We start from the raw sequence: 22,362 nt of genomic DNA, 5'->3' as shown, positions 1-22,362 counted from the left end.
GGGGTCTGTGCAGCGCCCGGCATGACGGGGCCCTGATCTCGGCCGGGATGGGGTCTGTGTCGTGTCTGGCACAACGGGGGCCCTGATTTTGGCTGGGGTCTGTGCAGCACCCAGCAAAATGTGAGGCCCAATCTCAGCTGGGACCACTAGACTCTGCCGTTATAGTAACAAAGGAAATGTAAACAGGAAGGGGTTATGCAACCGGTTATGAAAGGAGCATTCAGCTCCACGCTGCTGTGGAAGCAACATCCGGGCCTCACACAGCCCAGTTACTGCATCATCATTTCCCCTGGGCTTCCCGGCCTGGGGATCACGCACGTGTGGTTTGGGCTGCTGCTTCCTGCAGAAAATAACAAAGCCTGTGTGTGCACCCAAGGGTCCCGGCTGGTGTCAATGGGCATCCCTCCATTGGAGTCAATGGGCCAGATCCCCGGCTGGTGTCAATGGGAGTCGCTCCATTGGAGTCAATGGGCCAGACCACAGCTGGTGTCAATGGACATCTCTCCACTGGAGTCAATGGGCCAGATCCCAGCTGGGGTCAATGAGCGTCACTCCACTGGAGTCAATGGGCCAGATCCCCAGCTGGGGTCAATGAGCGTTGCTCCATTGGAGTCAATGGGGCCAGATCCCAGCTGGGGTCAATGGGTGTCGCTCCACTGGAGTCAATGGGGCTAGATCCCCGGCTGATGTCAATGGGAGTCGCTCCATTGGAGTCAATGGGGCCAGACCACAGCTGGTGTCAATGGACGTCTCTCCACTGGAGTCAATGGCCCAGATCCCCAGCTGGGGTCAATGAGCGTAGCTCCACTGGAGTCAATGGGGCCAGATCCCAGCTGGTGTCAATGGGCCGTAGCTCCATTGGAGTCAATGGCCCAGATCCCAGTTGGTGTCAATGGGTTGTAGCTCCACTGGAGTCAATGGGGCCAGATCCCCAGCTGGTGTCAATGGGCTGTAACTCCATTGGAGTCAATGGGGCAGATCCCAGCTGTGGTCAATGGGCATCGCTCCATTGGAGTCAATGGGGCCAGATCCCCAGCTGGGGTCAATGGGCTGTAACTCCATTGGAGTCAATGGCCCAGATCCCAGTTGATGTCAATGGGCTGTAGCTCCACTGGAGTCAATGGGGCAGATCCCAGCTGTGGTCAATGGGCGTTGCCCCACTGGAGCTGAGGGTGCCGCGCCAATTCCCCCAGCTGACAATCTTCCCCCCGCTGCTAGGGTTTTTGGCTCTGTCACAAACGTTTTGCCCCGGTTGGATTCGTGGCTCCTGGCTGCAAAAGACAAAGGAGCCCCCAGGAAACATTTTCTGGTACCTGCTTGGGGCTTGGCTTGCAGCTCGGCTGGTCCCTGCGACCGGAGGGGGCAGCTGGAAACGCACGACACGGCAGCTGCGGGAGGGTGTCACGGGGAAGCACCTGGCAGGCACAGGGCTATGTTACTGCTGGGGGGGGGGGGGGGGGGGGTGTCTGGGTGTGTGCACCGATACCAGTCAGCTCTGTGTTTATGGGGAACCAGGGCGCAGTGTCTGGCCTGTCTGACTCATGGGGGACACACCCCCACGCAGGTCTCTGCTTGAACCAAGCCCGATCAGAGAAAAGACGTGCAGAGAGCAGTGAAGGGCGTTGGGAGACACACCTAGACCCCTCCTGACAAGGGTGACAAGATGAAGACATCTCCATTAGCCTACAGACTGGAGAGCAGAGACAACTCCCCTAGCCTCAGCTGCATGAAAGATGGGACAGGGAGTAGCACACAGAATGGAGAACAGAGAACCGCACTGAACTCCGGGACCAGAAAAGCCGGGACGCACTGCATCCTGGGAATCTCTGCTCCAGATGCTAATGAACCTAGGCCTGCCCACACCCAGCTCAGCAGTTATCAGACCAATTCTAGTCATGAATCCTTGATTGATATCCAAAATACTGAAGCAGCCTAGTTGCATTGGGAGCTCCCTGGAAGAAAACCCCACCCATAGCCAAGAGTGATCAGCTCCTATTGTCTAGCCTAAAAAAACCCCTTGAGTCATCAGCGTACCTATAAACAAATCTAGTGTTCTCCCTTCAACCATTGTAATTTCTCTACAAAAATCCCTACTCACCCTCCAGTCAGTGTTCTGATGCTTAGATCCAAACTATGCATCAGTTCCACTGGGACTCCATATATTCTCCTGACTGATCGTGCTGGGGACTCTACCTGTCTCCTGCCCTCAGGACCCTCAGCTACCATCACCTGGGAACCCCGACCAGTTCAAGCCTCATGGAGTGGGTGAGATCCCCCCTCTTTCTCTCTCTCTCTGTTTTCCTTTCTACCTTAGGTATTAACCTTTAATAATATATGTTATGTTGGTTTAGCCTCCTTGTGTAGTGATCACTAGTATTCAATAAATAACTTTTATGGTTAAGTTGGTTGCTTCTCTCTCTCGCTGAACTTTACTCTTTTGTGTTTTAACTTCCCCCATTCACTCTACAGCAACGCTTCTTTTACCTAAGCTAAAGCTCCCTGTGGGGTTTGCTCATCGAGTAGGTTACTGCCCGTACAATTGTGATGTGACAGTGGGGACAGGGACGTGCTGAATCTGGGACACATAAGGCGGGGGAGCTTGAAAGTGCTGCTTCATCCAGCCCATTGAGTCCAGGACATATAAGGGGTCAGCTTGACAATGCTGATTGTCCTGGTCCGCTCAGACTTGCTGTGTGTGTGTGTGTGTGTGTGGGTGTGTGTGGGTGTGTTCATCCGGTTTTGGGGCTGGAGAAACCCAGCCCTAGGGAACCTAGGTCCTGCAGGATAGCTCCATTGGGAGGGGACTTGCAGAAGGGAGAAGTAGAGCTCCATATGAAAACACACGTGACACAAGCAGTACATTGATAGAATTACAGAACCCCCCCCCCCACCACCAGAAGAGTAACTCGAATAAAGGCGCATACCCCAAAGTAACGGGCAGATCTGGTAACAGCACGTGTGTGTGTGGACATAGGTGTGTGTGCGGACATAGGTGTGTGTGCACACGTGTGTGTGCATGTACATGTGCGCGCACGTACGTGTGCGTGCGAGTGTGTGTGCACGCGTGTGTGCATGTACTTGTGTGTGCGTGTGCACGTACGTGTGTGTGTGTGTGCACACAATGCAGAATGCATGGTGCCTTCTCTCTCTCCCTCTCCATGCCCTCTGGGATCTGTACCAGTCCATCCCTTCCCACCCACCCCCAGCTCTTGAAGGGGGAGGGACAGCAGCCCCTCCCCACCTCCCTGTCATTCCCACCTGGCCTTTCCCTGAAGCAGGCATTGCCAGGGGGCACGGCCGGGATTGCAGAGCCCCTGCACTTTGGAGAACCCATCTGCCTTCTGGGGTGAGGCAGGAACACCCCAGCACAAAGCCCCTTTGAGCAGGGCTTGACACCCCCTTGGGCCCGGCTGAGAGATGGAAGGTGCCAGGCGCAGGGGGGTGGGGGTGGGGGGGTTATTCTCCAGAGCAAACCCTTCCTGTCCGTCCTGCCCGCCCCAGCACCCAGACACCGCTGATGCCCACAGTCTGTTCCCCCCCATGCTGCCCCTTCTAGATGCCTCCCGGGGTGGCATTTGCTCCCCGACACGAGAGCCCAGGTGGGTTTAGTGACACAGGACCCTCCCTGGGCAGACTCCGGTGGCCCTGAGAGGCTACGCCCGTCGCCCGGTTTAGAGCAGCTCGGGGGCAGCAGGGAGCCTTGTGCTACACTCGCTGAGCCAGGAGAGGAGCTCTGATCAGCTGCCTTTGTCAATGGGTAGAGGCAGAGCTCAGACCCCCACCCCCTGCTCCAAAAATACACCCGCACCTGAGCTAAAGGAAAATCCCCACCCGCTATTAGCATTATAGGGCATATGACACACAGTTCTGAGTCCCTCCAGTAGAGGGCAATGGTATATATATAGAGAGAGATATTCTCTGCTCCCCTAGGACACTGCATCCGCTCCTGGGTCACCATGTCTGATGCCTCCTCTCCCTCCCTGGAAGTCTGGCTCATCCCTCTCGGGAGTGAGGATTGAACAGCCCGGGGCTGTTGGGATGAGCGGGGCTGGGAAGCAGCATGACCCCCGTCTCGGCCCAACGGTGTGGAAAGAATTAAACCTTTCCCGGGGAGAAGCCCCGGGTTAGGATGCCAGGGAACAGTTCCCAAACCCCAGTCAGTCCCGGTCGGTCCCGTTCCAGGGGCTGCGATCGGTGTTAAAGCTACGTGGCCAACGTCTTTATCTGCCTTCCTAATAATAGCTCCTTCGATTATTAACTCGGAAAGAATGTCAGGTCCCGTGTACGATCTCACCCCGCATCCCCTTGGACTGGATTTGTGTCTGCGCTTGGCTCCAGCCGCAGAACAGCCCTGGTCAATTTCACTGTCTCCTTCCGATCAGCTTGCCTTTAAGGGAGCGGAATTTGGGCACCTCCGATCACTGTCCATTTGTGAAAACAGTGGCCCAGGGCCTGCTGCACGCTCGGCTGGTGCTGGTGCAAGGCAGGCTGGCACCCGTTCCCTGCCTGATCAGGGGGCTGGGGCACATGACTTACGAGGAGAGGCTGAGGGAACTGGGGTTATTTAGTCTGCAGAAGAGAAGAGTGAGGGGGGATTTGATAGCAGCCTTCAACTACCTGAAGGGGGGTTCCAAAGAGGATGGATCTAGACTGTTCTCAGTGGTGGCAGATGACAGAACAAGGAGCAATGGTCTCAAGTTGCAATGGGGGAGGTCTAGGTTGGATATTAGGAAACACTATGTCACTAGGAGGGTGGTGAAGCACTGGAATGGGTTACCTAGGGAGGTGGTGGAATCTCTTTCCTTAGAGATTTTTAAGGCCCAGCTTGACAAAGCCCTGGCTGGGATGATTTAGTTGGGGTTGGTCCTGCTTTGAGCAGGGGGTTGGACTAGAACCTCCTGAGGTCTCTTCTTACCCTCATCTTCTAGGATTCTACGCAACACAGCCAACCGGGACTTAAAAACTGTCCGTGCTGGAGAATCTATCATGACTCTTGATCAATTGTTCCAACAGTTAACGACTCACCATTAAATATTTCCGGTCTGAATTTGTCCAGCTTCCACTTCCAGCCATCGGATCGTATTAGACCTTCCTCTGCTAGGCTGAAGAGCCCGTTATTCAATATTTGTTCCCTGTGTCGGTACTGATAGGTGAGGATCCAGTCACCCCTGACTTGACTCTTTGTGGCTCTTCTCTGACCCCTCTTCAATTGATCAACACCGATCCTGAATGGTGGGCACCAGAACTGGACACAGGATTCCAGCAACGGTCACGCCAGCGACAAACACAGGGGGGAAATAACCTCTCTGCTCCTACTTGAGATTCCCCTCTTTATACAGCCCAGGAGCACATAGGCTCTTTTGGCCCCAGCGTTGCACTGGGAGCTTATGTTCAGCCGATTATCCACCACGATCCCCAAATGTTTTTCAGACTCACTGCTTCTCAGGAGACAGTCCCCCGTCCACTAAGTACAGCCTGTGTTCTTTGTTCCTAGATGTCTACATTTAGCGATATTAAACACACATTGTTTGCTTGCGCCCGGCTTCGCCAGCGATCCGGATCACTCTGTATCAGTGACCTGTCCTCTTCATTGTTTGCCAAGTCCCCCATTTTTGTGTCATCCTCAAACTTTATCGGTGGTCGGCTTTGGACTCAAATGACCTGGCACCTTTAGATTTTGAGCATTTTTTTACAAAAACATTTTTTGTTACTTTTTCTAACTAAAACTAAGGGCCATTTGGAACCAAAAAGTCATTTAAAAGCAACATTTTTTTTAAAAAAAGCAAAATGCTCAAAAGCCCTCCAAACATTTTGATTTTTTTCAGCTGTATTCGTTTTGGCTAAAGAGTTTTTTTCGACCAGAACAATTCAGCCAAACAACACAACTTTGCAAGAAAGAAAGAAAGAACTGACTCTTTCAGCCAACCCAAATCTGCAGGTGTTTTGCTGGGGGGAAAACAATGAGCCGGAATGTCTACTGAATAATGTAACAACCTGCCAGGCACATCCACACCCACACGGCCGCTGTGGCTAGCGTCTGGCGGCTTCGGCAGCATGCAAGCCGGTGAGCGTCACCAGAAGGCTCACAAACTATTTAAAAAGGATCCCACCTAATTTCTATGTGCCCACTCCTATACATGGCACTTGGCAACCAGATCTAACTCCGTTAAACTGGAAACCTTTTAACCAGCCTTCACCTGCTCACAAAGCCTAGCGTCCACCTCGGCCTCTGTCTGTGGCCTGGATCCACAGAGGTGGCTGCTTTCTATGGCTCTGAGGACTGAAACGTTTTGCTCTAACGAAAGTGGTTGGGTTTGATATTTGGGTGGCGTTTCATGCCCTTGTACGCACCCAACGATCAGTGGTCACTTCTGGCCTTCAACACTATGACCCTCAACTCCGTCATGATCGGACCTCCCTTGTTCTGATTTCATAGAATCTCAGGATTGGAAGGGACCTCAGGAGGTCATCTAGTCCAACCCCCTGATCAAAGCAGGACCAATCCCCCAGAAAGATTTTTGCCCCAGATTCCTAAATGGCCCCCTCAAAGATTGAACTCACAACCATGGGTTTAGCAGGCCAATGCTCAAACCACTGAGCTATCCCTCCCAGGAGGTTCTACCACCAAGAGTGAGGGTTTTTAAGCTACGAGTGGGGGGGGCGGCAAGTCAATTGGGTGGAGCCACTTCAATGTCAGGGATACAATGAGCCTTTCCAGCCTTGGGAAATGTACTCCGGCTGTCACAGGCTTTAGAGACATTTTTATTCTTATTATTTATAGTTTTAATTCATTTTTCCAAATACAACACGTGCCAAAAACCAGAGTCCTCGTAAATTTATAGACTTGATATTTGAAGCATCTGATACCATGCCTTTAATTCATTTTATTTATTTATTTATTTATTTATTACAGTCAGAAAAAAAGGCGCTGATTTGTGCCGGGCGCTGCAGAGACACAAATGGACTGAGATTAGGGCCCCGTCGCGCCGGGTGCCGCCCAGACACACAGTGACCGAGATCGGGGCCCTGTTGGGTTGGGCGCTGCCCAGACACACAGCGACCGAGATCGGGGCCCCGTCGCACCGGGCGCTGCCCAGACACACAGCGACCGAGATCAGGGCCCCGTCACGCCGGGCGCCGCCCAGACACACAGCAACCGAGATCGGGGTCCCATCGCGGCAGATGCTGCGTGGTAACTGAGGCAGAGCAAGTGGGAGGTGGGGAGGGAAGGTGTTAATTGGCCATGTGTTATTATTTCCTTTATTGATTACTGCAGTGTATTGGGGGTGGTTGCATGTGTGCCTCTGCCCTCTCCAGGACACAATCAGAACTGCTCCTGTGTGTCACAGGAGCCCTCTACCGCTTTCTGCTAACGGAGATTCCCCTTTGCCTCCAGGGGGGCGGAAGCGGGGCAGAGGCTGGGTTCTAGCCATGCTGAGTGATGCAGCGACCCACCCGAATTCCTAGGCAGTGATTTGTTCCATCCGGTGCTCACATTTGCACGGCTCTTGTTCAAACACGGATAAAAGCACGGCCCCCTCCATCCCACTCCTGAACAAGTGACTTGAGATCTCAGTGAGACAAGCCAAGCCGCAGGCCAGGGGTGGGTTGGGGGGGAAGGAAGCAGCTGCTGCAGGGGATGAGCAGCCCAGAAGAGGGCGAGGGGGGCAGAGCCTGGGCGTGGCAGATCTTTGCACCAGCCTGAGCCCACCGCCCAGGGGAAAGGGGGAAGCTGATGGGTTCTGCGTTCTCTGGGGGGCCCCCCCAAAAGGCACAGGTGCCACAGGGCAGTTCCCTGTGACCACACTCAGTAAGCCAGACCCCCAGCCCAAGGATCAGCCCCCCCACCAGCCCTGGGGACAGCCTCCGCCGCAGGGAGTGGGAAGGGGCCATGGGCCAGTAGGTTTTGGGACTCTGCCCACCGTAGGACAGCGCTGCAAATATTTAGACAGGGGGGGATTAGCCGGCGGCTGCATGGGGGAGGCTAGAGGGGGATTAATTCGGCAAAGGAAATATTTACATTGGGCTCAGTGCTGGCTGCGACATCAGCTCCGGCACCGGGATCCCAGCGGCAGACAGAGCCGCTCAGGACAGGGACATGCCGGGGCGTCGCGGCACCAGCTGGAGGGCAGAGTGGGCACTGGAGGCAGAGGAAGGGGAGGATCTGGGCAGGGAGACTGAGGCAATTGGGGGCACAAACAACCCCCAGGCCACCCCATGGCATCCAGGCACCAGCTCTGCCGACGCCCCTCACTCCTGACCCGCAACCCCCCCCCCCCTGCCCCCCCGCCCCGGGGCCCCCCCCCCACAGCTCTGCCAACGCCCCTCACTCCCGACCCGCAGCCCTCTGCTCCCCGCCCCACACACACACACTCTAATACAAATTGATGACTGGGAAGCGACTCTGTTAAATTATCTTTAATAAGGAGGACGGGGGCATTTAATTGCAAGTTCCATTAACAAGCCAGAGGCCGGACTGTGCCATTTCCACAAGTCAGGGGGTGCATATAGCCCAATCACGTAATCCCTATGCCCCTCTCCACCCCCCATTTGGATCATGCCCAGGGTATGTGGGCGAATCAGTGTTGGGATCAAAGTTGCCCCTTTTCCCCTTGACCTGGTGTCCCCCTGCCTTTCCCCCCTCCCCCAGGGTGCTCGGCCTCCGGCACCAGCTTCCACCTTCTAGCCGCTGGGGAGTGGGGGGTATGAAACGTCCCTTATACCCCACCTGGGGGGCATCCACACCCCTCTCCCCCAGGTCCCTCTGCCCCACACCTGGAGGGGCGTCTCCCCTGCTTGGCCCCCTTAGCTCATGCTCTGTCCAGTCTTGCACTGTCACCCCCACCCAGCCATGAGCCCTGGGTCTCTTCTTCATCCTCTGTAGCCGGTGGGTGGGGTTGGGAGCAGAGAGTCCCAGGTGCCCAATTGGGCCCAGTGCCCGGAGATGTCATAGTGCCCACGGCAGGGCCCGTGGCAGGGCTCCTGGACATGTCTGTGGTGCCCACGGCGGGGCCCATGGCTGGTGCTCAGTGCCCGTGGTTCCTGCAGCAGGGCCTGGCGGTGCCCGGGATCCACGACTCAGCAGGAGAAGTTGGCCTGGAAGGGGACGCTGTCCAGCCTGCGGGGCTCCGGGCTCCGATGCCCGGCCCAGGGCCAGCAGAGCAGGGTGCGCAGGCTGCGGAAGACGGCTTTACGGAACAGGATGAAGATCCAGGGGTCCAGGATGGGGTTGAGGGCGCTGAAGCGAAAGGCTACCATGTCGCCCTTCTCATAACCGTCCGGGGCCAGGCCGCCGATGTAGGCACGGATCTGGGGGGAGAGGGGAGGTTACAGCCACTGCCCGGGGCGGGGGGTGATGTTAGAAGAGGCTACAAGGGGGGATGGAGCTGGGGAGGGGATGCAGAGCGGGAGGGTCGGGGGGGTGTTCAGCTCTGGGACCTTTTAAACCCCCCCCCCCCCCAAGGTCCTACTTATTGACCCCCCCCCCCAAGCTCTTTCCCAGCACTGGGGGCAGCCACTGTGTTTAAAACCCATAGAGTGTTGGGAACCCACCTACCTGGGATGCCCCCGTATGAGCCAAACTCTGGAGCTGGGGATAGAACCCAGGAGTCCTGGCTCCCAGCTCCCCAGCTCTAACCACTAGACCCCACTCCCCTCCCTGAGCCAGGGACAGAACCCAGGAATCCTGGCTCCCAGCCCCCCAGCTCTAACCAGTAGCCCCCACTCTTCCCAGAGCCATCAGGGGTCAGTGTCAGGAGGGTGCCCAGCTGCTGCTCCCCCCCCCCCCATGGGTGCCTATGTGCTTAGGGTCTCTGTTCTCTAGCTGTGTGGGACGGGGGGTTACAACCGCTCTCCCAAAAAACTGGGGCCATGTCACTCTCCAATGACTGGTCTGCCTGAGGAAAAGAGTCTGCTACAGCTGTTTGCTGGGGGAGCTGCTCCTTTATCTCAAGCAGCAGAGCATCTGTTGAAAGCCCCAGGCTCAAACAAGACTGGTTTTACCCCCCAGCCCAAGGCTCCGCCTTCTGGCTCCTCCTGGCAGAGGCAGGGGGCTCCCCACCCCTCCCAGTGCTCACCCCAGCAGCTGGGGTGTCTCTGCTTGCAGGGAGAGGGGGCTGGGCCCAGTGCGCGCCTCTCCTCCTGCCCCACACAGAGCAGTGGGGCTGGGAATTAGCACCAGGGCTGCACAGGGCAGCTACCCCTCGGAGCAATCAGCTCAGGCTCTCTGCAAACCCCGGCAGCGTCGCTGCACCGTTTACACCCGTGTCGCGTTGCAGAGCTTTTCTCGCCAACCCCACGGGCTGGAAACACCTGTTTAAATATTTGTATTGGCGCTGGGATCAGGAGCATCGAGGAGCTGGGGCCCCGGGCATAGCCTTATCTGGCCCTGGCTTCAAACCCCCCAGAGACCCAAGCCAGGCTCACTGGCCAATCTCAAGGAGGGATTCATAGATTCCAAGGCCAGAAGGGACCATTGTGATTATCTAGCACGACCCCCTGTATGACACAGGCCAGGGAACGGCCAAACAATAATCCCTAGAGCAGATCTCGTCGACGCCCAGCCCACCTTGATTTAAACCTTGTCAGCACTGGAGAATCCACCGCAATTCTCGGCAACCTGTTCCCAGGGTTAATGACGCTCACCGTTGAAAACTGACCCCGTATTTCCCGTCTGAATTTGTCCCGCTTCAACTTCCAACCATCGGATCGTGTTTGACCTTCCTCTGCTAGACTGAAAAGCCCGTTATGCAATATTATTCCCTATGTTGGTACTGTTAGATGGGGACCAAGTCCCCCCCTCTTCGCCTTCTCATTGTTAAACTAAATACATCGAGCTCCTTGAGTCTCTCGCTACCAGGCAGGTTTTCTCACCCTCTGATCATTCTTGTGGCCCTTCTCTGACCCCTCTCCAATTTATCAACGTCCTCCTTGAACGGTGGGCACCAGAACCGGGCACAGGATCCCAGCAGCGGTCGCACCAGGGCCAAACACGGAGGGAAAATAACCTCTCTGCTCCTACCCACGACTCCCCCGTTCATACATCCCAGGATCGCATTAGCTCTTTTGGATCCAGCGTCGCACTGGGGGTTCCTGTTCCGCTGATTATCCACCACGACCCCCAAATGTTGTTCAGAGTCGCTGCTTCCCAGGAGAGAGGCTCCCCCCCTCTCCCCCCCGCCCCGTAAGTGCCGCCGACATTCTCTATTCCCAGATCGATACATTCACATTTAGCCGGGTTCAAACACGTATTGGCCTGCGCCCGGTTTACCCAGCAACCCAGATCACTCTGTGCCAGCGACCCCCATCTGGGTGTCCTCTGCAAACTTTATCAGGGAGGATTTCATGGTTTTGTTCAGGCCATCGATAACAAAGTTAAGCAGCGAGGGGCCAGGAACCGATCCCTGGGGGACCCCACTGGAAACGGCCCATCTGGAGACCCGTCTGCCGGCTTTGAATCCGTTGAACGTGGGCCTGTGTGTCGTGTGGCACCAAGTCACAGACAGGGTCTGCTGTTTTGGGTCTGTCAATGATCAGAGCCAGGGTCCAATGAGCCCACTATCCTGCCCCCCACCCTTGGGCCCGGGGCTTGGCTGCTGTTAACGGGCCTTGCTGGGCTGTGATACCCCACCCCTACGCTGGAGGCTATTTCTGGCCCCATGCAGACTCCCCGCTCCTCACCCACGGCCCCCCCCCCCAGAGCAGGGTCCAGCCTCAGGGGGCCCATTCAGCCCTCAGCCCAGCTCCCTACATTATCTTCCTTCCAGCAGATGCGAAGGGGGGACGACATGTCAGGCTCTGCCCTTGGAGGGGGGCCAGGAGACCTGGGCTCTGTCTGGCTAACCCCATGTGGGGGAGGTCTAGGTTGGATATTAGGAAACACTATTTTACTAGGAGGGTGGTGAAGCACTGGAATGGGTTCCCTAGGGAGGTGGGGGAATCTCCATCCTTAGAGGTTTTTAAGGCCCGGCTTGACAAAGCCCTGGCTGGGATGATTTAGTTGGAGTTGGTCCTGCTTTGAGCAGGGGGTTGCACTAGATGACCTCCTGAGGTCCCTTCCAACCGTGATATTCTGTGATTCTATGATAACCACCACCCCCACACACACACACTGGGCAACAGCTGCCCTCGCTGGTGGTGGATAGATCCTCACGTGTGACCCGGTCAGGGGGGCCTTGGGCGGCTGTTAGCAGATAACGGTGATGAACATTCTGGGTTAGCCAGGATTAATGGCAACAGGGTGAGCTGAGGGGGGGGCTGGGCCCGGGGGCCCCCAAGAGCAGAAGCAGATAAGGTCAGTGAGGGGGACAGATGTGGGCAGCATCTGTGTCCACAAAGCACCAGCGAGACCATCCAGGCTCAACAGAGCTCAGTCTAAATTAGACAAGGCAGGCAGGGAAACTGAGGCACGGGGAGCTGTAACACACACACGCACCCCCGCCCAGGCCAGGGTGGGACTGCCTCCCAAGGCTACACACTTTTGTGCTCCCCCCCTAGCTGGATCAGGCCAGGGGCTCACGGAGCTCAGTATCCCGTCCCCGACACTAGCTACTTTGGGGGGAAGACGGGGTGCAGACAGCCCCCTAGCAGGCAACAATGGGATAACCTAAGCCCAGGGGAAGTTACCCCTCGTCCCCTTGCACCTTCCCCTCCCCCCTCTTTATTCATGGCCTCTCCCAGGTGCGTATTAATTCAGCTGGACTGCTGGTGGTGGGGTGCAGGGACGGAAGGATGGAAAGCAGCATCCCCCCACCTCCTCCCCAGAGCCAGGCGCATCTCCCAGGTGTGCTGGCAGCCATGCCACGGCGCTGGGCGAGAGCCCCCATGAAAGTGCCCAGGGCTGCTCCCCCGCTGGGCAGCCAGCACCCAGCAAGAAGGGGAGGCACATGCCGGGGACCCTCTGCGCCCCTGTGCTGTCAGTGCCCCCCCCCCAGCCCTGGCAGGATCACCCCCTGCTGGGCCCCTCCACTCCCCTGGGTGCCCGCCCAGATCACCCACGCATGCAAACCATTGAAACTCCACACAAAACAAGAAAACCCCCAACTTCGTCACACCCACACAAACTGGGGCTGTGCCATGCCGTGGTTCCCAGCGCCCGCCCGGCTGCGCCACGCTCCCCCCAGGCCCATCCAGGGAGTGCCCCAAAGACTCTACCATCTCCTCCTATTGATCGGGGTCCCCCCCAGCAACAAGGACCCAGCCACTGGAGGCGGGGGGGTAGCCGGGGTCGCTATGGGGCTGGTGGCTATCGCCAGGGGAAATCTAGAACCTACAGTTGACGCGAGTGGAAACGATCCCCGGCACTTGTTAACGACACTTTGTGAATCAAAGGGCGCCTTTGAAAATCATCCCTTTTACAGGCCCTGGTTATTGTCAGGCTGCCCGGGAAGGCCGATCCGGCTGCAGAGAGACCCTCTCGCCCACCCTGGTGTGAATCCAGAGTCGCTCCATGGATACATTCGATCCCGGGCAGCCCGGAGCGTGTTCCCCGGAGAGGTAACTGACTAGTCTTCAAAAAATGCTGCTCGACTCAAAGGGGGGAGGGGGTTGAGTGTGTGCGCGCTGCGGGGTGGTGGGGGGGCAGTCCCAGATCCCGGCCCGCTGGGAACAGCACTGAGCACTAAACAGCTAGCAGACGCAAGCCCTGAGTGATACAGATGCAACATCCTAGGAGAGGAAACAGCCTCATCAAAGGGGCGAGAGGGGCCGGGGCATGAGAGGAAGGAGATTACTGCCCTTTAACCATAAACCATAATGGAGAGCTCAGCCCTTATCTACAGGCCCCTTTCACACACGCTCCCAGGACGGCAGCAGCTTCCCCCGCTCGCGGGGAAGAGAGACAGAAAGGCTTCCGGGGGGGTTCACCACCAGGGTGCCTTGCTTTACCCCAGCTGGGGATCTGGCCCATTGATTCCAGATTTACACCATAATCTACGAATAATGCCGGAGACGCCAGGCGGAGCCAGACAGAGGAGGGAGCAGAAGGACACAACGGATGCGAATACCGATGCATAAGAGGAGCTCAGTCTATTTAGCTCGGCAAAGAGAAGGTTGAGAGAGGGTTGATTACAGGCTATAAATGCCTCCACGGGGAGGAGATTTCTTTAGTCGAACACCCCGAACAAAGGGAGGTGGCTGGAGCCGAAGCGAGACAAATTCAGACTGGAGATAAGGGGTGCCTCCACAACAAGGGAGGGGAATCATCCCCAAGGGACAGGGCAGCGTCTCCATCACTTGGAGTCGTGCCCTCGAGATCAGCCGACTCTGGCTAAAAGCTTCGTTCTAGCTCGACCACCAGATATGGGCTGCCTGGAAGAAAGGCCTGAGCAGGACTCGCAGGCGATGGGAGTCTGAATGGGACTTTCATAGCATTCAAGTCCAGAAGAGACCCTAGATCTTCTAGTCACAGTCCCTGCTGGCCTTGAACTCCAGGACTCCAGCTGCCCCAACATATATCCCCTCGCCTGCTGCCTCCTCCTTAATAACGCACCCTTGTTAAATTTAATGCCAGACGCCTCGTTAAATTCAATGCCGCACGGCCACTAGCTGGGCGGACAGCTCCCATCAGTCCCCAGCCAAGTTTCCTTCTTAAGAAGGAGCGGATTGTAAATCAACATCCCCTTCTTTGAAACCAGAGCAGAGGCCCCAGCGGGTATGAAATGAAACTGGCCAGAAATGGACTCGAGAGACCCGAAACTGACCGATTCTCATGGCACTGGCTGAGGAAAAAGGAGAAGAAAATCCAGCAAGGAAAGAGCAGAAGTGGTGAGAAAAGGGCTGTTGGTCAGGGGGGCGGAGGGGGGTTAAGGTTTCATGACTTTTGATCCTGTGATTTTTGTTTGTTTGTTTCTTTTTTTTTGTTTTTTTAGGGACGGGGCCACAACCCGGATCTCACAACAGGGTGTGAATGAGCAGTAACTCCAAGGGAATCAGCAGGCCCCATGTAAATCCAGAACGACTCCACCGAAGACAGAGGACATAGACCAGTGTAAATCAGAAATAAAGGCACGGAAACCCGTGGGCCTAATTCTCTCCTCCCGGCGGCGCAGGCCAGGAGTGACTCCACTCAAATCAGCGGAGTTGCAGGTTCAGGTCTCTTGACGCCTGCTCTGTAACCAGCTAGTTTAAGGAAGAGGGTGATTCATACCCCAGGGAGAGCCCAGACGCACACCACACGTGATCGATGGGGAAAGAGAAACAGAGCAGAACGTGGCTGCAAAGGAATTGGTATCTCAGCCTCCCTCCGTCAGCTGCTGCCCTCAGTCACCCCGGGGGAAAACACGCAGAACCCCAAGGAAATCAGTGACGCTCGAGTGACAAGGAAGAAGGGGGCGTAAGATCAGAATCAAGCCCAGAGGCTGCGGAACGGGAGAGGAAGCCAGTGCACGTGGCCAAGAAGTGTCACTTGCACCAACATGAGTGTGCAAGGGGAGGGCAACGTGCACACTAGGGGGCGGAAGCGAAACCAGGACAACCACCAGAAAGGAAGGAATCAAATTAAGTCGCACGCACACAGATGCACCCATGTGCACTCTACACCCCCACCCGTCCAGATGCACGCGCGCATGGGGGTGCATGAACACACACGTGCACGCAGACGCACACGTACACCCCCACCCGTCCAGATGCACGCGCGCACGGGGGTGCACGAACACACACAGGCATGTTCCCGCACACTCACGCGGGGGGGCGTATTTCTTCTCTGCCCTGCACCTTGCACACCAGTGCAAAACAAGTGTGAAATGCTGGCCAGCCAATCTGGCGTTCGCTCTTTATGGTGTGGATGGCAGGGGAGAGTCACCCCTAACAAATTCAGGTCCGGTTAAAAACACCTGAAAGGGGGTTTTAAAAAAAATATGTAGTCAGCTGCCGACTCTGTTCAACTGATTCTCCGCCCTGAGAAAACAGAGGGGCTGGTTTTAGATGGGCATCACTGCACGGGTGTCAGCGGGCTGACCCCCTGATTTGCACCCAGCGTGAGCAAAAGGAGAATCGGGACGCAGCTCCCCCGTTGCTCGCCCCGCGGGCGTGGAAGTGGGGCCCGGGTGGCGTAGAGGAGACCGGCCTCAGGCCCTGTGATCCTCGCCCTCTCTATTTAAAGGCTCAGCCTGGAAAGGCAAGAAAATGAACCGTGAAAGCCGAGGCCTGGCTGTAATTTACAGACCCGGGAGGGAAACTGAACCCAATGAGGAAAGGATGAATCACGTTGGGAGAGACGAGACGGCAGAAACAGGCAGATCTGTGCACGTTGGGGATTCTGGACATGCCCAGGCAATGGGGGAGCAGAGGCCCCAATCCCATTAGTTCTTGGGCCAGATCGGAGTAAATCTGCATCGCTCAGAGGACTCCAGAGGCGCTCAGGCTGGGAATCGGGCCTGCCGTGGGGTTGTTGCATGTTGCCGGAGTGCTGGGAGCTAGCCGGGGGAAGCGATAGGACAGAAAGGCAATATTGAAACAGGTGAAGAAAACATGGGGTGGGGCCGGCCAATGCACGCTATCAGCACCGGGCGGCCGATAAGCGCGGTAGAGCAGGGAGGGTTTGGAAGGACGAGGAATGTGTTAGGAGCCGCGTTCAGCGAGATGCCCCACGGCAGCATTTGCTCAAGGTGCCTCAGGGAAGGCCACGGAGTCCCATGAGCCACCGGGACCACAGCAAACACTGCAACAAGCCCACAGCCCTTCCTGGCTACAGCCGATCAGACCAGCTTCTAAAGCCCAAATGTCCAGTGCCTGAGCTACAGGGAAATCACCATCAGCTGGGAGCAGTACAGGGGCTATGATACATGGATGAATAGTTCTGATTTCATCCACTAGGAAGCAACAGTGATGTCACACACACACGCGGATGGGGTTGGACAATACTCTGTACTAACGTGCCATCTCTCAGCCCAGAGCCCTCGCTCACTTTGTAAAGGTCAGGGGCCCCCACTCCTTTGCCATCTCTGTTTCATAAATGGGGGGGGAGGCATGGGGAAGTGACCTGCCGAAAGCCACCCAGCAGAGCCGGGAACAGAACCCAGGAGTCCTGGCTCTCAGTCTCCCCTGCTCTAACCACTAGAGCCCCACTCTTTCCTTGAGCTGGGGATAGAACCCAGGAGTCCTGGCTCCCAGTCTCCCCTGCTCTAACCACTAGAGCCCCACTCTTTCCTTGAGCTGGGGATAGAACCCAGGAGTCCTGGCTCCTGGCCCTCCCTGCTCTAACCCTTGACCCCACTCCCCTCCCAGAGCTAGGGACAGAACCCAACCTGTGGGTCGCGACCCAGAACACATCAAAGGGTCGCAAGGGAGGGGTGTCAAGTCAGGAGGCCCTGTGGGACTGTTTGCAGAGCTCACCCCACCCGCAGGCTGGCTAGGTTCGGCTCCTTGCTCCAGCCTGGTGCACAGGGCCACTGAAGTATGGCCCAGCCTCCGTCATGATGGCAGGGGGCAGCCAGTGGTACTGTGGCCCCATGTGCCAGCTCACGATGCCACTCACACAAACTTTACCCACCGGCCCCATGGGGGGGAGCGGGGGCGCTGGGCCAAACCTGAGGAGCGCAGCCACCCCAGAGATTGCCACGCCAGCCCGCCCCATGGGACGGGAGCCGCCGGAGATGCTGCTGCGGTCTGCACAGTGCACTGCGTGTATACGCAAGAAATATTTTCCCAGGTGATTTTTGCACTGGGTCGCGACAGGCCAGCGAGGTTGGGGACCACCGTTCTAACCTACACGCTGCTCCCCCGCAGCCCGGAGCTCTCTGCAAACCAGTCTCGGCGCCTTCCTGCCCCGCTGTTGGTTTAACAATCCGGGAACAATAAGCGGCTTGTTTGCCTGGCAATCACCCCCAGGGTTTGCTTTTCTGATTGTTAGACCAGGAGCACAGCAGGATTCGAAGCCCTGGATCCGGTGGGCAACGAGGGCCTATGCCAGGGCATTGGCACCAGCACTCACTCCTGGATCCGGTGTGCACTGGGGCCTCCCCCATGAGCATGACCCTGATATCGGCCCCCTCAGCACCACACAGGAGCCGCCACTGAAGTCGGTGGAGTTGTGGAGGGGATCAGGCCCGTATGCTCCCCGCAAGAGCTGGGAGGGGGACAGCACCCCCAACCCCCCACTTTCAGATTCTTGACCCGGACTCTCATCCCCCAAATCAGCACAGAGGCCTTCTCACCAGGGGCTGCACTGGTGCATTCTGGGATCCCAGCTGCACCTAGGCCCAAGGGATTTGGGGGTAGTAGCCCCGGAGAGATGCATTGCATTGTGGGAGAGCCCAGCCACACTAGGGAAACCCCGGCAGGTGGCGTGAACTCAGCTGGACCCGAGCTAAGACCTGGTCCCCAGCGCCTGGGACACCTGGCGCCACAGGATCCCGGCGCCCCTGGAAACTTCCTGTTGCAACCGCTTGGTTCTTAGTGGAGATGGGACTTTCCTCCCCCAACCCACAGCTGTTTGCTGTAACATTTCAACAGAACAGATCAGGAAAATACTCCAGGTCTCCCCTTCCCTCTGCTGGATTTTAAACAAGCCCCATCCCCATTTTGAACCTGCAATCTCTGATCCTTTCCCCTGCGGATCACAGAATCGCCCCCACCTCCCCAGAAAAGGCTCATGCCAAGATGTAAATCCTGATTTCCGGTCATTTGCTGATACGCAGCAGGGAGTCTCAGCTGCCCGGAATCTGCCCCCCTCCCGGCCGCCCCCGCCCCTGTATTCCCAGGAAAGAGAAGGAGCAGAACCAAAGCTGTCAGTGCAGTCGGCTGCGTCTTAAGGGCCTCACATGGGAGAGAACCACAGCATCTACCCCATGCCGCTTAGAAGGATCACAGCCCAGCCACCCCTCGCCTGCAGGGTGACAAAGAAAACTTCCCATGCGTGACTTGAGACTGCGAGGTCTGCCTGAGTCTGCAGGCAGCCTGAGCCGCTGGCTCCACAAGGGGTGAACGTCTCTAGTATCAATTTGCTCATTGGGTGTTAACCCTGGAGTCTAATGAGGACACTCCAATGGGTCTGACGCTGCCTGCGTCAAGCAACCTGGGCTGTCTCCATTTATGGGTCTGCCTTCTCACACAGCTCCTCAACTGCAGACACATGCGAAAAATCTTAATTCAAGGCATCCATCCATCCATCCATCTGCAGTATTATCAATCACCCATCCATCATATCCCCTCTGTTTGTACCTTGGTGGACAAATACACTTAGCAAGAGACAGACAGACGGAGAGGTGTGTATGGGGGTGGATATATCTAGGCAGGTAGATAAATGAATGAGGGATGGATGGGTGTGCAGGGGGATAGATGACAGTGTTAATTGGCTACCATGGCTCGCCCCAGAAGTGGCTGCATTGCAGTGCTGGGGTGGTGGATTCCTGGGTTTATGAAGAGCCCATGAGGGCCCTTCCCCAGTCTCCTGCTGTCCACAGCACCTGCTGCTCCTTCTCTAGGCCCCCCCCCCGCATCTATAACTTCCCTGACAACCCCTCCCCGACAGACCTACCCCTCCTGGCACCTATCGAATTCCTGACAAACCCCCTCCTGACAGACCCCCTTCCCCCCCCAGGAGCCTACAGCGTCCCTGTCACACACGCGCGCACACCCTGACAACCCCCACGCAATGGATTCACCCCACCAAGAGTCTACAGCTTTCATAGACTATCAGGGTTAGAAGAGACCTCAGGAGGTATCTAGTCCAACCCCCTGCTCAAAGCAGGACCAACCCCAACTAAATCATCCCAGCCAGGGCTTTGTCAAGCCGGACCTTAAAAATCTCTAAGGAAGGAGATTCCACCACCTCCCTAGGTAACCCATTCCAGTGCTTCACCACCCTCCTAGTGAAAGTGTTTCCTAATATCCAACCAAGACCTCCCCCACTGCAACTTGAGACCATTACTCCTGGTTCTGTCATCTGCCACCACTGAGAACAGCCGAGCTCCATCCTCTTTGGATCCCCCCTTCAGGTAGTTGAAGGCTGCTATCAAATCCCCCCTCACTCTTCGCTTCTGCAGACTAAATAACCCCAGTTCCCTCAGCCTCTCCTCGTAAGTCATGTGCTCCAGACCCCTCATCATTTTTGTTGCCCTCCGCTGGACTCTTTCCAATTTTTCCACATCCTTCTTGCAGTGTGGGGCCCAAAACTGGACACATTACTCCAGATGAGGCCTCACCAATGTCAAATAGAGGGGAATGATCACGTCCCTCGATCTGCTGGCAATGCCCCTACTTATACAGCCCAAAATGCCGTTGGTCTTCTTGGCAACAAGGGCACACTGCTGACTCATATCCAGCTTCTCGTCCACTGTTACCCCCAGGTCCTTTTCTGCAGAACTGCTGCCTAGCCACTCGGTCCCTAGTCTGTAGCACTGCATGGGATTCTTCTGTCCTTTTCTGACAACCCCCCTCCTGATAGAATCCCACTGTCCCCTCCAGGAACCTACATCATCCCTGACACACACAGACACGAGGGATCCACCCTCCCAGGAGTCTATAGCATCCCTGACAACCCCCACAACGGATCCACACTCAGCACTCACACCCCCCGCCCACCTCCCCAATGGATACACCCGCAGGAGCCTACAGCATCCCTGACAACCCCACCTCCCAGTGGATCCACACACACCCCCAGGAGCCTACAGAACACCTCACAAGAGTCACAACCCCCTTCCCCGATGGATCCACCCCCTCAGGAACCTCCCTGACCATCCGCGCCCGCGCCCCCCCGCTGCAGGAGCCTATAACATCCCTGAGAACCTCCCCCCAGGTAAGCCTGGGGGTGCCAGCGGGGCAGTGTCCCTATCTAGGGAGTGTGATGTCGGAAAGCCAGGGGAGAGAGGGGGCGAGAAGCACCTTGGGCCTGTGGGCAAACAGAGCCTGGGAACTGGGCCCAGCTGTGTTTGTCTTGGCCCTGTGTCCCATCCCTGGGGACGGGAGCCCAGGGACGCCCAGAGCAGCTCGGAGCCTGGCCCAGGCAGCCCAGCCGGAAGGGATCGAGTGTTTGACAGATCTGGGGGCTGGTGGGACGAGGGGCCTCAGCCGCTCTGATCCCAGCGAGTGCCACCGCAAATACTGGGGCAGCCAGCCAGGATCCTCTGCCCTGGCCAGGAGTCGCTGGCCAGCCACTCATGGCCTCCCCAAGCCCACTCCCCGGACCCCAGCCCAGGAGCTCTCCCCAACGGGCTCACAGTCTCCCCACACGCCCAACCTTCCCTAGGGGCATCCTCAGCCTAATGACCCACAGCCTCCCCAACCCAGGGGGTCGGACTCCCCAGTGCCCTCCAGGGTCCCAAGGATTCACAGTCCCCTTCCACCCTGCTCTAACCACTAGACCCCAGTCCCTTCCCAGAGCAGGGGATAGAACCCAGGAGTCTTGGCTCCCAGCCCCCCACCCGTGCTCTAACCACTAGAACCCGCTCTCCTCCCAGAGCCGGCACTTACCGTGAGGGGCAGGGAGCAGATGACGAAGATGATAGTCATGAGGGCCAGCAGGACCAGGTGATCCACCTCTTCGTCGCCTTGGCTGAACCAGCTTTTCCGGCGGCGCTGGGCCGGCCCCAGGGACCCATGCCGGGCCCGCTGCTTGCGGTACATCTGGCAGAGGCTGACGATGACGGAGCCGTTGCAGAGGAAGATGGCGAGGATGAGGAAGGCCATGAGGGTGGCGTAGGTGAGCGAGAAGGCGGCGGTGCCCGGCTGGTTGGTCGCCATCTCCACGAAGCACCAGGTGCCGGGGCAGTATTGTTTGTGCTGTCCCACGCCCAGGAAGGGCAAGCAGCAGAAGAGGGCGCTGAAAGCATAGACGGCCGGCAGCGCCAGCTTGGCCCAGCCGCGCCCATTATGTTGAGAGTAGAAGTAGGGGTGGCTGATGGCCAGGCACCGCTCCACCGCCATGGTGCAGAGGATGAGCATGGAGGCGAGGCCGAAGAAGGTCATGGCAAAGGCGAAGAGCTGGCACAGGCCCCGCCTGCCCTCCACCAGGCCCAGCAGGGAGGCATTGCGGGCGTAGCTGACAAAGACCACGGGGCTGAGGAAGCAGGTGCCCAGCAGGTCGGTGGCGGCCAGGCCAGTCACCAGGATGCAGAAGGCCGAGGACTTGGTACGCAGCTCCTTGCGGTGCACGCCCAGGATGGCCAGCGCCACCACGTTGCCGGCCACGCCGGCGGAGAACATCAAGGAGCTCATCACCGGGCTGCCGTCCTCCTGCAGCTGGGTGGTGTTGGCGCACAGGTTGGCCAGGGGCCCCAGGGAGGACGACGCCAAGGGACCCGGGCTCTTCTGCAGGAGGAGCATCGGCGGGGCAGGACTCCTGGGTTCGGTTTCTAGCGCAGGGAGGGGAGTGGGGTCTAATGGGTTAGAGCGGGGGGGTGTCTGGGAGTCAGGACTCCTGGGTTC

The 22,362-nt window shown here is 57.3% G+C and overlaps 1 protein-coding gene across 1 annotated transcript; it reads right to left on the bottom strand.

Annotated features, from left to right (window-relative positions):
- Positions 1-8,810: 8,810 nt before the first annotated feature.
- PTGIR (prostaglandin I2 receptor) lies at positions 8,811-22,262 on the bottom strand. Its single transcript, XM_026658862.2, has 2 exons — positions 21,409-22,262; positions 8,811-9,309 (listed from the first exon to the last, which is right to left on the bottom strand). The coding sequence occupies exons 1-2, from the start codon at positions 22,258-22,260 to the stop codon at positions 9,079-9,081; spliced, it is 1,083 nt and encodes a 360-aa protein (XP_026514647.1). The 5' UTR covers positions 22,261-22,262; the 3' UTR covers positions 8,811-9,078.
- Between the last annotated feature and the right edge of the window lie 100 nt (positions 22,263-22,362).

This window comes from Terrapene carolina, unplaced genomic scaffold, assembly GCF_002925995.2.
Source record: "Terrapene carolina triunguis isolate 2854851 unplaced genomic scaffold, T_m_triunguis-2.0 Scaffold517, whole genome shotgun sequence".
Lineage (NCBI taxonomy): Eukaryota > Metazoa > Chordata > Testudines > Emydidae > Terrapene > Terrapene triunguis.
This window is presented reverse-complemented; position numbering and strand designations above follow the sequence as displayed.

Bases quoted from the DNA above. Each gene is read 5' to 3' on its own strand.
- PTGIR (XM_026658862.2), bottom strand. From the start codon at position 22,260: ATGCTCCTCCTGCAGAAGAGCCCGGGTCCCTTGGCGTCGTCCTCCCTG. The intron at 9,310-21,408 runs GTAAGTGCCGGC...CTCTCCCCCCAG, and splicing joins TCTGCTCCCTGCCCCTCACG to ATCCGTGCCTACATCGGCGG.